Source organism: Colias croceus, chromosome 26, assembly GCF_905220415.1.
Source record: "Colias croceus chromosome 26, ilColCroc2.1".
Taxonomy (NCBI): Eukaryota; Metazoa; Arthropoda; class Insecta; order Lepidoptera; family Pieridae; genus Colias; species Colias croceus.
Genome location: NC_059562.1, coordinates 1,087,323 through 1,103,766, shown reverse-complemented (window position 1 = coordinate 1,103,766; position 16,444 = coordinate 1,087,323). Strand labels below are relative to the sequence as shown.

At 33.4% G+C, this 16,444-nt stretch overlaps 1 protein-coding gene and 1 non-coding gene across 2 annotated transcripts in view; one reads left to right on the top strand and one right to left on the bottom strand.

Annotated features, from left to right (window-relative positions):
• LOC123703439 (twitchin) overlaps positions 1 to 16,444 on the top strand; it is a 122,769-nt gene that overhangs the window by 27,631 nt on the left and 78,694 nt on the right. Inside the window, exons 39-57 of the mRNA XM_045651433.1 lie at positions 1,568 to 1,712; positions 2,888 to 3,124; positions 3,279 to 3,415; positions 6,575 to 6,700; positions 6,777 to 7,206; positions 7,420 to 7,525; positions 7,800 to 7,960; positions 8,577 to 8,715; positions 9,087 to 9,301; positions 9,402 to 9,733; positions 9,819 to 10,002; positions 10,242 to 10,366; positions 10,657 to 10,834; positions 10,991 to 11,115; positions 13,186 to 13,345; positions 13,576 to 13,709; positions 13,939 to 14,110; positions 14,885 to 15,036; positions 15,383 to 15,533. Of these exons, the coding sequence (XP_045507389.1) occupies positions 1,568 to 1,712; positions 2,888 to 3,124; positions 3,279 to 3,415; positions 6,575 to 6,700; positions 6,777 to 7,206; positions 7,420 to 7,525; positions 7,800 to 7,960; positions 8,577 to 8,715; positions 9,087 to 9,301; positions 9,402 to 9,733; positions 9,819 to 10,002; positions 10,242 to 10,366; positions 10,657 to 10,834; positions 10,991 to 11,115; positions 13,186 to 13,345; positions 13,576 to 13,709; positions 13,939 to 14,110; positions 14,885 to 15,036; positions 15,383 to 15,533 (3,409 nt within the window). The remainder of the gene's footprint in view (positions 1 to 1,567; positions 1,713 to 2,887; positions 3,125 to 3,278; positions 3,416 to 6,574; positions 6,701 to 6,776; positions 7,207 to 7,419; positions 7,526 to 7,799; positions 7,961 to 8,576; positions 8,716 to 9,086; positions 9,302 to 9,401; positions 9,734 to 9,818; positions 10,003 to 10,241; positions 10,367 to 10,656; positions 10,835 to 10,990; positions 11,116 to 13,185; positions 13,346 to 13,575; positions 13,710 to 13,938; positions 14,111 to 14,884; positions 15,037 to 15,382; positions 15,534 to 16,444) is intronic.
• On the bottom strand, positions 16,038 to 16,156 carry LOC123703605. Its single transcript, XR_006753021.1, has one exon. It is a non-coding gene; the product is annotated as a 5S ribosomal RNA (ribosomal RNA).

Below are 16,444 nucleotides of genomic sequence, written 5' to 3'. Positions count from 1 at the left end.
ATTGAATTGGTCTGCTGATTTGTGCTGTGCACAAATAGACACCCGCACTCCCCGCGCCCCACCCTCCCAATTTCGAGGCGACTCTGCCCGCGCGACCCCTTCAGTCTTTTGACATTCGCGCCAATTTTTAGATGGAACGACATTAATCGAACTGCCTATATCGAATCTTTTTTTATTGTTTCTTTTTTTAAGATAGGGTATACACTTAGTATTTTAAAGCATTTAAGTATCTAAAAATGTGTGAGTTTACGCACAACATATCGAATAACGAAGCGGTTTGTTATCAAGTAAAATAAAATAATAAAATCGTTGAAATGGCAAAGTGACTGTGGTTCATGTGGATATACTGTTCGTGTTTAAGTTGTTTTGTGGTATTTTAATTGTTATGTCTATGCACAATGGCAGCAGTTATAAAAAAATCTACTAAATCTATATCTAGTACCTCTACTAAAACTATAAGTAGCACCTCTACTGGCACTAAAACTGTTACCTCTTCCACTGGTACGAGTACTAGTAGATTATCGGTAACTGCTATTGACTTTCAACTTGACGTGGTAAGTACTTAGGATTAAGTTTTTCATTTATTTGTTTTTTACAAGATTACACTGTTCAAAATAAATTCAATAAAGTTTAATAAGTCATCGGTGTATGCTTATAAATATTTATAAATCATTATTTTACATTAGTATATTGCATTCCAAAAATGCAGGGTATTTTTCTATATGGGACAATTTTTTTTTAAGATTCTATATACCTATTTTGTTTGTAATTTTACGTATTTACAAATTAACATTTTTTTTTCTAAGATATTAAATAAGTATTGCTCTATATTTATTTTAAGTTCATGTTGAAAATATTTTTAATTGAAAATAAATATTACTCAAGTATATTTTTTTACCTGGAAATTTCGCGGAATCAAATCTATTTCTACATAGGTAATTTTTAAATTGATTGATTCCTGTTGACGTCACCAATAACTTCTATAATAATTTTTGGTGCATTGCCCAGCAATGAGCAACAATCACGATGTTCTCGTAATTTAACATTTCTTGCACCTGAGATTTGTATTCGATTTAAAATAAAACAAAATATGACGCGATCAAACAATTTATGATTGCCACATCAACACTTGTGGTACATTTGTCAAGAAGATCTTCAGGAGTCATTTGGCTAATTATTATGATCCAAAGCAGCAGTGTCATAACACAACAAATGCATTTTGTGTTTGCTCGATGTTTTTTACAATCTATATTTATGCCCTGTTGAATTGTTTATGTACTTCGATGACTTATTATTAATTATTGATCGAAACATCGATCTCGTTGTCAACAATCCAACTCTTTATAGATTTGTATTCCAATAATATTTTTATAGATGTTTATATTTATAAATGATTGCATATCTTTCTATTGAATCATTGCTGTGATATTTTTAGTTTACAATTTTGCATTTAATAATTATATAAGTCATCTAAAATTAATTACTTTGATATATTTATGTCGATTTCATGTGATTAACGTTGAACTTGTTTGCGTGCTCACAAACTCATTTCTAAATGATGATATAGCGAAGGAAATCTGGCGATGCGAGAAGACCATCGATCCAGGACTTGGAGGACTTGATCAACAAGCCTTCAGTACCATTGAAACCACATGGAAATGATGGACCACCGTCCATTGTGGACGTACAAGAGAACTACACTGCCGTTGAAGGTATGACTATAATTTACTTCCGGTAAAATAGCAATATAAATTGAAACTATTATAATGAAACATAGACATAGACTATCATAATAAAACATTTCAGTTTGTTACTCTTTTACGCAAATACTAATGAACCGATTACAATGAAATTTAGTACACTTATAGAGGGTAACTTGGATTAACACATAGGATAAGTTTTATCCCGGAAATCCCACGGGAACGGGAACTATGCGGGTTTTTCTTTGAAAACGCGGGCGAAGCCGCGGGCGGAAAGCTTGTTTTTTAATAAAGCAAAAACACAATCCACTTCTGTAATCTAGAGAAAGATTTATGAGTTTTAATTTGTATTCTGAGTTTTTTTTTTACGTTATGTGTATTGAATTGTCGCCTTTTAATGTTATATTTAATTTCAATATACTTCGAGCTTAATCTTATACATTTGTAAGACGTAATCCCTCCCGCCATGATACATAAGTGTTTACGATGGAGATAAATGTTCAGTATTTCTTCTACTTTATCAAACGTAGAACTACTAGTTAAGTAGTAACAAATGTATTGCAATTAATATCTACGTTCACAAGTTAATTATTTATAGACTCATCTAATTTATATACAGGTAAGCGTAAGCGGTAACACAGCTGTGCCAAATTCCAAGTCGATAACAGAATAATAACTGAAATAAACAACCGTGAATGATAAACTTGTACTATTAAAAGTTCCTTATATTGTGTCCAGCTGAATTTATGTAACGCTGGTTTAAATTCAATTTGAATCAATATCAAATCCATACTGTCTTAATATGTATTACAAATGCGAAAGTTACTCTGTCTGTCTGTCTGTTACTCAATCACGCCTAAACTACTGAACCAATTTTCATGAAATTTGGTATGGAGATATTTTGATACCCGAGAATGGACATAGGCTACTTTTTATCCCGGGAAAATGATGCAATCCCGGAAATCCCATGGGAAAGGGAACTATGCGGGTTTTTCTTTGCCTGCGCGGTCGAAGCCGCGGGCAGAAACCTAGTACAATATAAATGAAGGAACTATAGTTACTAACTAATAGCACAACGTTCAATGTTTATTGTAATCAAAGGGAAATAAATTTAATAGTAAATCATACTAAAGGACACGACTTTAAAGTCTAAGTTGTTGATTTAACCGATGATAATTTCATACCAGATCAAACTGGATACATCACGGTACAAGTGGAAGGTAACCCAGCGCCTACGTTCAAATTCTACAAGGGAGTCACAGAAATCATTGAAGGTGGTCGCTTTAAGTTCATCACTGATGGCGAGACTGGTCTCATCACGCTGTGCATGCGCAAAGTCAAGCCCAATGATGAGGGAATGTACAAAGTCGTCATCAGCAACATCCATGGGGAGGACTCGGCGGAAACACAGCTTTATGTGTCCGGTAAGTAAGAGGAAATAATGATAAGAAACAAAAGAAAACTAACGTGAACTATAAGCATTAAACTATTTGACAATTTTGACAAAATTTCATTTTATAAATTATTGTTGCAATAATTGGATAGTAACAATTAGTTATTATTATATTATAATAATAGATGCCAGTGGTATGGACTTCCGTGCCATGTTAAAGAAGCGAAAGTACAAAAAATGGGGAGAACCAAAAGAAGACCCCAACTGGGGTGACTTGAAGGAAGTCGAGAAACCTCTGCCCGCATTAAAGAAGGTTGAAAAGGTAAGGTTCATTAATCTGTAAAAAACTAATTTAACAAAATGTAAATACATTTATTGAATACTGAAGATGGTGATATAAATGCCATTTAAAATGAATTTAAATCATCTTAAATAAAATTAACTATAGATGACGTTGAAATATTTTTATATAATTTAACGAAGGTATCTATCACAAACGTTGTAACGCAACAAATTTTGTAATTTTCATTTGATTAAAAATATTCCAACGTCATACTAATCTAAATAATATATCAACATAAAAGGACAGCTCCATCAGGCTCTATCGATGAAATACACAAAACACCTTTGAAATATGCCAATAGGTCCTCTTTTTTCGCCAACATAACATGAGTTAGTACAACATCGAGAAATTTAGCAGAGATTACAAAAGAAGAGCGCAACAGACTTTACAATACTACCGTAATTTGTAAATCTTTTATTTCAATCAAAAGATTACACATTTTATGTCATTCAGAATATTTTACATGATTATACTATCAATGAACACCGCATGCATCATTGTATTTGGTCCCTAGGGATTAGAAACTGGATATTTTGAAGATGAAGGGAATATAGTGGTCATATCAGAAGGTCGCGAGATGCTTAGATTCCCGGCTGCACGCAGAAACTCCTCAAACTGGTCCTGGTTTAAGGTCATCTGTTTTACCAAATACTACATCATTCACATCACCTTGTATTATTCTAAGAATTCTCACAAATGGTAACGAAATACCAAGTGCAGATTCTTGTTTGGACACCACAGTTGGACACACTATCTATAGCTTACTATTGAATACTCCTTGCTGAAAACTCTTCCGAGTGTTTGACAAATCTTGTCACGGTGGCGTCTTATTGTTTATGTCCTAATCTTTGTGATTGTGTTGAATGCGTTATCTTCGAAACTTAGCTTCGAAACATTATGATGGCTGGTTGGCTACTACGAAAGATATCCCACTTGTTTCAAGTTAGTATGGTAGTTAGCACACTTGACTAGGTCAGCCAAAAATCTCTTTCAAAGTCGATACTGAACATTCGACTTATTGTTGTGGTAAGACTGAAACATGGCTTTTAATAATATAGCTTACACCATCAAGCGCGCACTGTTTGTGAATAGGTAGTTTACATGGCATATATCAATAACATTTCATATGAATTCTAGGGTATATATCAAATTCGGAGACGTATGTCTCTACCTGAAATAATACCCGATTGGCCTGCTTTGATGGAGGCTGTCAAAACAAAGGTTCGATAAAAAGGAAGTTTAAAAGGAAAGCTAAAAATATATAAGAATTTCTGTTCTGTTAAATCTATCTAGAATAATAGAGACAATATCTTTATAAGGTAGTCTAAATCAGATTATAATACCCAGTTTAAGGGTAACCCACATTAAAGTTTTAATAGAGCAGATTTTCTTTTATAAATAATGGAATGATAAAACACTAAATTAAACAGAAATAACTAAACGTGTCTTCTGAACCTATTGGTATCAACTTAAATCTCAGTATATCCCTATCCATTTTATTAGAGGATTTTTCTTGCCACTCCTGTTACTCATATATTATTTGAATCCAAATTTGATACCAGTACATTCAGAAAGATTTAAACAAAAATTTATAAACATGATTGTTAAATAACTCGCACAAGGTTTTTCTATCACCACTTCACTTTTATCTTTAACGTTTCCAGGATTGAGTGGAATGAATGTGATAATCATTCTCACTTCTTCGTTTTACTTTCGACAATCTCTTGCAGGTTTCTGTGACGTCAGTTTGAGGAGCTTTTGTCACGTCATTTATAAAAATTATATCTGTTTCATTCGTATCATTAATAATAATGTTATCTGGTGCATTCGGTGTATGCAGATTTTGGAATTTTATAATTTCAAATTTCTCTTTATTAAACTCAGCGAGCACTATATTTTTAAAATTGTTATTTCACTACGGTTAGCGAGCATACTCACATAATACACACGATTGCGTAGAGGATTGCTAAAGCAATTTAATAACTCATACGATCGCGCTTTGGAACTTTGAACGTAGGTTCAGTAAGGTTTTGTGAATATGTTGTAGAGATCCTCTCTTAGAAGACAGTCCCTAGCGGAACTGATCCCGGACTGGCCGGTGCTGCAATCGCACAAACGAAACGAGGTTTGACACCGCGTTTACCGTCGTTAGATGACACATGCATCCTGAATTGTACCACTAAATGCAAAATCGCACAGAAATATGTATCACTTTTATATCTCAAATTGGACATGCCCGGCAAGATTATAAATTAACGTCTTGCACTGATATCTAATAATTTACCTCTGAATACCAATTAATTATATTGGAAATAGAATGAATGATAGTTTGAGGCCAGTGTACGCGTCATCTTCTTGGACTTGAGTTAATATTAGTCGATACAATTACATTAACCTTTTAATTAGCACTTAATATAAAACAATCTTGCTCATTTTTTATATGGTATACTTCCAAGATTTTTAACGGTAATGCCTTTGCTTTGTACACATTTTAAGTATCAGTGCAAATCTAATATTTCCGGGCGGTCCAACGCGACAACTATGTACCTATCACCTAGTTCGATGTAAAGTTAGCACAACTGTTTCAACCCTCTTCTGTTTATTTTCTCAACAAGCAGTTCTTTCGCACCTTCAACATCTTATATAGCAGCACTTCGCACCGGGTATTGCACAGTGACATCTAAATGTTTTAGGATATCTGTGGCTATCTCAAAAACATTAAATCTTAAGTTATTTCACAACTTTTACTGTACTATAATGATTTAACTTTTTGAGTTGGCACAGTTTACACTGTAAGTCAAGTGGATCAGTCTTCTGATTTTTCCACTAACGCACCTTCCTTCAAAGTTAAAGGAATTCCAATTTCTGTACAGTCGCATGGAGTTTGAATTGATGAGTGACGATGAAAGGTTGGCTAATGAATCTAACGCCTCGGTTATCTCATCAAATCAATGTTTCAATTTACTTTACTTGCATTGGATTTATTGTGACACATTTCATGAGTGATCTTTTACAGCAAACAAGAAACGGGTTATTGGTGGTCAGCACCTAGCTTTTGTCTGAAGAGCACCTTTGTGTATCTGCACAACAGATATTTATTAAAAATTGGTTACTTTTATTGTTCACCGTGTGTTTCAGAAACAAGAGTCTTTCTTGAAGCCTCTTGTAGATCAAAATGCAAAGGAAGGCAAGGATAAAAAGGTGACATTCGAAGCAATCTTCTCGAAACCCAACTCTAAACCTAAATGGTTCTTCCGTAAGGATGTAAGTAAAACCTCTAAAACACAAAATGAAACTACATAATCGAACTTCATTTATATTAAAAATATGTACTTTATAGGAACTGTTCCCGGGATCGAAATACAAGATGACAAACGAGCAAGATTCGTACAAATTGATCATCTTCAACCCGAAGGTAGAAGATACCGGCAAAATCACAATAGAAATTGGCGGTGTATCTTGCACAGCTTTCTTACAAGTTGAAGAACCTGATCCGACTTACAACTTCACCAAACACCTGAAGAAGAAACTCACTGGATTCACGAGACACGAAGTGGTCCTGGAGTGCGCTGTCTCCAACAGCCTGGCTATAGTTTCCTGGTGGAAGGAAGAAGAGAAGTTAGAAGACAACGACGATGTCTCGATATCGAAGGATTTGTCTGGTGTTTGCAAGTTGATCATCAAGAAAGCAAAATTGGAAGATGCTGGCAAATACTCCTGTAGAATTGAGAAACAGACGGATAAAACTGAGTGTGATCTCAAGATTGTAGGTTAGTATTGAGCAACACATGTATATTATTATAAAACGAGTCATCATTTCTCCGTGATTGAAAAAAGTATTTTTTAAGTACGTCTTTCTATAACTGTTAACTAAACTTATAGATAAAAGAATATTGAACCTGTACATGTTTAGGTAATGAAAAGAAGAAAACGCATCATTGACTTAATTTGATTCAATCCTAATGTCCTTACTTTATTTGCAGAATACGAATATAAGTTCACAAAGGTCCTTAAATCGCAACAAGCTATTGAAAAAGACACAATTACTCTGCTTTGTGAACTGGACGATGCCGCTGGTGATGTGAAATGGTAATGATAATTCCTAATCTACTTTAATTCCTTTATTATTTTGTATGAAGATATAGATATAACATAAAAATTAAAATGATTACGTTTTTAGATAATAATTTATTAAAGAAGCAAAACAGTAAAGATTAATAATTTTATTAGTTACATGACCGATAATTAATATTAAGTATAAGCCACATGCCCACACCATTCCTACTCATGGTACCAAATCTATTTCCAAATCGGATTGTATGCAACTGAATAAAGTTAACATAATAATTTGTACCACAATCAGGTACAAAAACGACCAACCGCTGAAGGCAGACAAGCGTATTTCCATAGTGAAGGAAGGTCGCAAACGCAAGGTTGTGATCAAGGATGCCAAAGTTACGGATGCTGGCAACTTCAAGTGTTGCAGTAACGCAGATGAAACAACATGCGAGCTTATTGTCAATTGTAAGTTCATTTTATTATTCAAATTTAGTAAGCAGATAAAGTTCAAAGTAACTATGCCATAAAAATATCTGCAAAAACGCTATAAAAGTTCAGGAAAACAACCCATATTATAATGTACTTAAACTTTTAACTGGAAAAATTTAGCATGCGACATTTGTTCTTTTCTCGTGAAGGGTTCTTTAAAACTATAAACTAAGGATAACAATTTACTTAGGTATATTTCATAGTATTATAATTACTAGCGTTACGCTTTAAGACACAAAGTAACTATCAATAATTTAACTAATTAATTCAAGGAAGGGATGGGCTATTGTTTTAAACAATTGGACCTAGACTCCGTAGTGGTATAGGTTTCAATTTGTAGACAATAGACTGGAATTTATTTTAGATTATGTTCTAGTAAGTGATTAGGTTCAGACGTTTATATAGACCATTTTAATAAAATAAAATAAAGCGTACATTGAGTTAGAAAATAATAATAGAGGTATATTTAGCATGATTTTCTATTAAATTATTTAGTGTGTAGGTATTATCTGTTTGTTAATTCGAAAAATATAATTTCTTTGAAACAAAAAAAAAAACTTCGATGTCATTATAACGATTGAAATTTCAACAGACTCTAATCGCTTCAACAAGAAGTTGAAGGATACTGAAGCAATTGAAAGGGAGAAGATCGTACTGGAAGTGGAACTGCAGGACCAGACCGCGGAAGCCGTCTGGTCTTTCAATGGAGTACCTATTGTTCCTAATGACAGGTATTTTTGTCATTTTTATTATATTTTACAACGTTCGTTTTAGTAGTTTAGATAAAAATTACTTAAGAGGCTAGATTCGTACCCGCATCTTTCGACGTTAGTTTTATTTTCAACTTTGATAGTTATTGATTGGCATTTATATTAGATTTCATTGTTATGTCTACCTTATTTAATAATATTATGTTTATAAAAATAAAATAAAGAAAACGTAACTGATGTAAGCTGGTGAAAGATGTGATGTGATGAACGTAAACTTTACATTAAAAAGTTTTATAATAAATAGTCAAATGAAAAAAATATTACGCAAGTCACACGCTATTTAATCCAATATTTGAATAAATAATATAACACACAATATTTTATCATATAAGGATTGAGATCAAGAATCTGGGCGGTGGTAAACACCAGCTGATCTTCAACAAGTTAGAAATGGAGGATGATGGTGAAATTGTCTGCGAGTCAGGAAAACTTACCTCTTCTTGTAAGCTGACTGTGAAGAAGGGAGAGTCGAAGCCAATGATCGAATGTCCCGATGAATTCCACGGCACGGCAGGCAGTCCTTTCGTCATTGAGGTGCCATATAAAAGTAAGCAAACAGTATCGTTAATAAACCTAGAATATACTAAACGTTAATTGCAATAAATTTCAAATTTGAATGCAAAATTAAAATTTGCTATCCTTTGCAGTTTCTGGTAACCGTCAAACACAAATCGAAGCCAAACTTATCAAGGATGGCAAGATTTTGCCGAACAAAGAAGTCGAAGCCGTGGTTGAGCAAGAGAAGGTCTTGTTCAAGATCAAGAAGCCAGTCAGGGAAGCTTCTGGAAAATACCAGATCAGACTATCAAACGCCCAGGGCGAAGACAGCAAGGATGTATCGATTATCATGCAGAGCGCGCCAACAGCGCCGCAGAACGTGGAAGTTACAGAAATCTTCCAGACATCTTGCGTTGTGACATGGAAAGCACCTCAAGATGATGGTGGTGCTCCAATCATCAAATACATTATTGAAAGACAGGTAAATAATAATAAGTATTTAATAGACAGTGAGTAGGTACACTGCACTTTTCTGGAAACTGATTAAATAAACATTCCTTTTTCAGGACTTGTCACTCAAAGCAGCATGGGACCAAGTGGCCGATGTTGCACATGGTGAACCAACAAAATACAAGGTCGAGGATCTCATTCCAAAGAAAACTTACAAGTTCAGAATCCGTGCCGTTAACAAGATCGGTGCCAGTGAGCCTGGTATCTTTGGCAAACCTGTATTGGCTAAAGATCCTTGGGGTAAGTTTTTAATTTAGTACTATTATCCTTATACTGATAATAAGCACCAAAGTAAAAAAAATAAAATGGAACATATTGTATAAATTCAACTAAATTCACATTTTCTGTTTAAAGTAACAGAAATTATATTTCTTCTGTTTAATCATTGTTTCAGTTATTTTAATGATTTTACCAAATAGGAATACAAAGCTTATATTTTCATGATTAAAAAAACAATAACATCATATTTTTCCATTTAGACGAGCCATCGAAACCAAAGGGCATCGAGCTCACTGACTGGGACAAAGACCACGCGGATCTTAAATGGGAGAAGCCAGATAACGATGGTGGTGCTCCCATCACTGGCTATCAAATAGAATACAAGGTATGATTTAAATTTGCTATGATTTATCTAAAGCTCTATACCACATTACATTTTAAAATATAAATTAATTATTTAACAGGATCTTGTATATTTTGATTGTCACTTCTTGATAGAAATGCATTTTAGAAAATATATATTCAAAGCAAACTACGTTCAGTTTTTGTATTTATTAAAATAAAAACATGTATGGAATACAATTAATATAATTATCGTCGAAACTTCAATTAGGATCCCATTTTTGATTTTGATGAAACAACAGTTGTTTAACATTTACCAATTTGCTATTACAGGAAAAGTTCGGCAAGGACTGGGTGAAGGGTGTAGAAGTATCAGGCGATGTTCTGAAGGCAACTCAGGATGGTCTCAAAGAAGGGTGCACGTATGAGTTCAGGGTCCGAGCGATTAACAAGGCTGGTCCTAGTGAACCTAGCGACAGCACTAAGCCTATCATTGCTAAGTGCAGATTCGGTACGTTTCACGCTTTTGTAATTGAGTTTTTTTTTTAAACCTACAGAAACAATATAGGGAAAATGACTTATATGGCGAAGTGAAAGTTTGTTTATTTATGGTCCCACATTTTTTAATAATAAAATAATCGATACTAATATTTCTTTTGGTTTGCAGTGAAACCATACATTATCGGTGAAGGACTCCAGGGTATGATCATCAAGAAGGGACAGGTTATCACGTTCGATATCAAATACGGTGGTGAGCCTGAACCAGAGGTCAAATGGATGAAGGGTGAAGAGGTAATTACTGGAATTTACAATTTAATACCCATTCAATAAAATGTAGATTCTAACATTGTAGAAGAATTGAAAAATAATTTCGTTGCGGATATCAAGAGTACTTGAATTTGAAAACTAGGTTTAATTTTCAAAATAAAATTTACGTACAGATGCTAGTAAGTAAGAAAGGTAGTAAAGACGATTATTGGGTTTTTTGGAAAATTTCTAAGGATTGGGTAACTATTTGGGCAATACTGACTATGAACAAAATTATTTGGTCTATAAAAATGTATAAATATTGTAACTGCCTAAGATTTAAAGATATCCATGCTTCGAAAATATTTTCAGTTATGAAAATACCAGATTTAAAAAGTTCCCATATTAATCTATTTTATTGTTTATTCCAACAAAAGAAACGCGGAAAGGCGTACACGGAGAAGGTTAGACGGGTGATACAAATAAATGTTGTCAATCAATGTTCTAAACAACTCATTCTCTACTCTTCTATTGAACACTGAAATGTGGCTAACATCACTATACACCAATGGCATGCGTTTATTTGAACTTCGAATGAAAAACTTATAAACGGTAAAGGTAATTGGTCCTTTTTGACTGCAGTTACAAAGTTTATTTTAAAGATACACCAATTCAATCATGTTATGCAGTGATCTATCTGGTTTAAAATGTACAAAAGATTTACTTTTAAGATAAATCATTTCGAAGTTCAATTAAATTTCTGTCAAAATTATTATGTTTACGCTATTTATGTTTAGCTGAATTCTTAAAATTATTGAATATTTACCGTGACCTATTATTACCTATCAACATTTATTCTATATTCATTTATCCGATTGTTTTATTACCTCCACGTTACAAATATGGCTTTGATTCAAATAACAGTGAAACCCAACTACTCTTACTGTCATTTGAAGTTATATTAATTCAGTTAAACATGAATAAACTATTGTAATCGCCCTGAACGCGATACGATCGCTTTCGATGTTGTAAAATCGATGTATAAAGGTGCATTATTACTTTACACTATATCATGTTCTTCAAATTATATCCATACAAGAACGATATCGTATTACGACGCGATATCTAATCACGACATTATATCGTGTCATCTTGAATAACAAGGAGGGTAAGGTTAAAGCTGGCCGAGGTCTTAAAATAGTTTTACGTGTCCATGGACTTACACATTCTTGGAGAAACATAGCACTACTTGTTCAATCGATAAAAAGTGTAGCTACTGTTGATTGAATCTTTGTATAAGTACTATATTTTTCTTGACTGTATTAGGTATATCGCAACTTGTGCAGTGAAACAAAAACGAGAGGAAATTCTTTTACCATAGCATGATATTAAGTACCTATATTGAGTCAGGATGAATGGATTGTATCACTCTCAGACCTCACTTTACACAAAAAATAAAGTTATAATGCACCTCCAATTGGCTATTTTTGTGACAAAATTGATGATTACAAAGCAAGTTCTATAAGACTTGTCACCTCTATCAAAATGTTTCTCTCAGTATAACACGATTCAATGTATGCTCACTAAACACTCGATGTTGTGGTTGAATTTTCGTTTCCACTCGATGTACGCCGTTACATTTTGTTATTAATTATTACGTGAATACGTTTCAAACTTCATTGCACAGAAACTTCATTCTTTGATTCTACAGCTCCACTTGCAAACATGAAAATACCTAAAGCATCATACTCAGATATCAAAATATGATCCTATACATTATTTTCCATTAATACTATTTAGTAGTACCTATCACAAGTATAGGTACATCTCGTATTTTGTTTATAATGTAACACTGAAAAATCTTTCCATTGCTAACACAGTATCATTAAATCAATTCCTATGCACATCATTCTTTCTTCGATCCATTCCATAATATTATTCAGCATCATAACAGATATGTTTCTAAGTTGACTAGTTATCAACGATTAGAGACACTTCCATGGTTCAGAATCATAACACTGCTTCATTCCATTCTCAATACATAAACTCAAAACGTATTCACGTCGTCTGTGCCACCTCAAATGTATGCATTATCTCATATCCATGATGGTATAGGAAGTCCAAGACGACGGTGACCGTATCACAATTGACAAGTACGAGAGGAACACTGTGCTGACGGTCAGGAAGACGACCAGACCGGACAGCGGGAAGTACAAGCTGGTTCTGACTAACTCGTCTGGTACTTGCGAGAGTCTGGCTGATGTTGTTGTGCTTGGTAAGTTTATATTGTCATAGTTTATTTTACATTATTCTGTTCTTACCAAAAGAGTGCAAAATAATAATATTATAATGTACACAAATTGTATTAAGAAAGCAATTCCACTAGATAATTTCTAAAATACATATTATTTCATTTTTTTATAGTTATACAATTATTTGTCACATAATAATACCTAGTTAATATGTCAAAAACGCGGAGTTTTGCATAATATGTTTCATTTTTAGACAAACCTAATCGTCCCAACGGACCAATCGAAGTCGTAGACATTCGCGCCGATAAGGCTACAGTGAAATGGCAGAAGCCAGACGACTTCCAAGGATCCGACATTACCGGATATACTCTCGAGAAATTCGATATGGTAAGCTTATTGATTAATTATAATTTTATATTATTATAAAATAAAATTGTTTATACCTATTCATTGTAATTTAATAACTATTTACCTCCGACCGATAACATTAGTCTAATCACATATTATTACTACGCAATGTTACTAATCTATTATCTAATACCTAAAATATTAGCGTTGGCAAATCTAATTATTTTAATCGTAAAAATTTATCCATAATACCTACCTGTTTTTACAGGACACTGGCAATTGGATCCCATGCGGTGAGACCGGTCCGGAACCCACCGAGTTCACGGTGAAGGGTCTCACGCCGAACCACAAGTACAAGTTCAGGGTTCGCGCCGTCAACAAGGAGGGCGAGTCTGAACCTTTGGAGACTGATGGATTCATCGTTGCGAAGAATCCTTACGGTTTGTGAACTTCTTTTTTAAACTCTTGAACGAAAAAATAATTTATTTGACTAACTTATTCGGTACCTATTAGGTATTTCGTAGTTAAAACAATATAATTCTGATTACTGAAACTGTTCACGGTTCACCCCTGGGCCCTGCTATGGGCCCTGCTACCACAGAGCAAGTAATGCCTGCTACGCAAAAGAACTTTTTTCGTTAGCGGTTAGATTTTTAAACTCTGAACAGCTGATTATAAAACAGACGGAAATAAATTCAACAAGGTAAAAATCCGATTAGCCATTATAATATTATTATTATGCACCACATAACTAACACTAATTTGCATTTATTTGAAAAGATGCGTACCAAATGATAATGAAACAGGTAGAATTTAATAAATACAAACATCTAATAGGTTCAACAAAAATTTCGTATTTTATTACGTGAGTTTTATAGTAATTGCGCATTAATCAATAATTCTTTATGTTTTGCAATATTTGCAATCGGAACGCACTTTATGGGGGTTTTTGTAAGACAGCTCGATGATGTAACTTTGACAGATTTTTGACTTTTGTAAAGCCCGCGAAACATTGTAAACAATAAACATTGATCAGTTGTGATAACTTATAATTGCTAAAACTTAGAACATGCGTATTATTTGCTATTAATATTAAAAATGAAAACGATCGTGCGTTAAACAATATTTTCAACATCTAAAAACTTCAACTTTAGAATTCGAGCATCGAATACTTGACGGAATATGCGTTTCAAACGAATGTTCTTGTGTTACAGATCCTCCAAAAGCCCCAAGCAAGCCTACAATCATCGATTATGATAACATGTCGGTCACATTGCAATGGGAGCCGCCAACAGACAACGGTGGCCGCCCTGTCCTCGGCTATGTTATTGAAATGAAAGACAAATTCTCACCTGATTGGATTGAGGTAAGCCTATCTGTTTAATTACCTGGCTTGATGCCAACATTTTATTTTAGATTTAATGAATTTTAGTCTATGCAAAAATTATATAGGTAGATATTTTATATTTTGTAAATGCTGAATTAAAAATTGTACTTATTATCTAATTGTAAATTAAATGTTTATTATTTTATTTAGAAAAACTTAGATATCTAATAAATATTGAGGAATAACTTGGAAACAATAAACAAAACACTTTATAAATTCAATTAAAAAATATATTTTTCACAAAAACTCAATTTCTTAATATTACTTCAAAACAACAATTGAACTCATAATTTCACTGTACTCTAAATATTTATAAATATTTCAGGTAAGAAAAACAACGGACACCAAGACCGAGGCAAAGGTGGAAGGTCTTAAAGAGAAGATGATCTACCAGTTCCGAGTGAAGGCATACAACAAGGCTGGTGTCGGTGATGCCTCTGAGCCCACTGACAACCACCTCTGCAAGCATAGGAACTGTAAGTGTGATTTTATTTTTACATTATTAACAGCATTGTAAATTGGTCACACTATTATGTTGTAAAGGAAATGCTAAGGTATGTGAAATAAAAAAAATAAAAAAATAAGCTTTATTAATCCATAAGATACAGTTACAGTTTAGTTAGTTGATTACAGCTTAATTGTTTCAGTTTAAGTACACTATTAGAGAAAAAAACAAAGATTAGATTAGGTACTTAAGTTATGGACCCCGTACGGGTAAAAGCCTCCCCCAAAGAATGAAATGTGAAATTAAGTAGTATAAATTCTGTATAACATTTTCTGTATAATTTTTCCAAAGAAAATTGTGTATATGATAGCTCTTGGTACAGCCTGGTAAATTTACTGAAAAATAATAGTAAAAAAAACAAATGCAAGACATGGTTCAAACTACAAAAAAAGATATTAATTATAACAAAAAATATATAAATTATGTATAGTAAAATAGAACATACAGTGTTGATTTTTAAATTAAAATTGCAAAAAGCCAACATCACGCGGTGTTCCCAGGCGGTCACCCATCCAAGTACTGACCGCGCCCGACGTTGCTTAACTTCGGTGATCGGACGAGAACCGGTGTATTCAACGTGGTATGGACGTTGGCGATAGTGCAATAGAATTTTATAATCATATTATTCGACACTAAAATTAGGTTTTATGCAAAGATGAGGAATAACATTTATGACATAAATAGTAAATAATGTTATCAAATTATGTGATTAATATTGCACGCCTCATAAGCGAAGCGTTGAGGTGGGTACTACTGTCACTTCGCGCAAAACATCTGATTTTTCAAACTTAAAATGTCTTTATGTATCGTACATTGCACTTGTAAGATAATACATACACACACATATTAAGAAAAAACACTATTTTTAACATTCATGATATT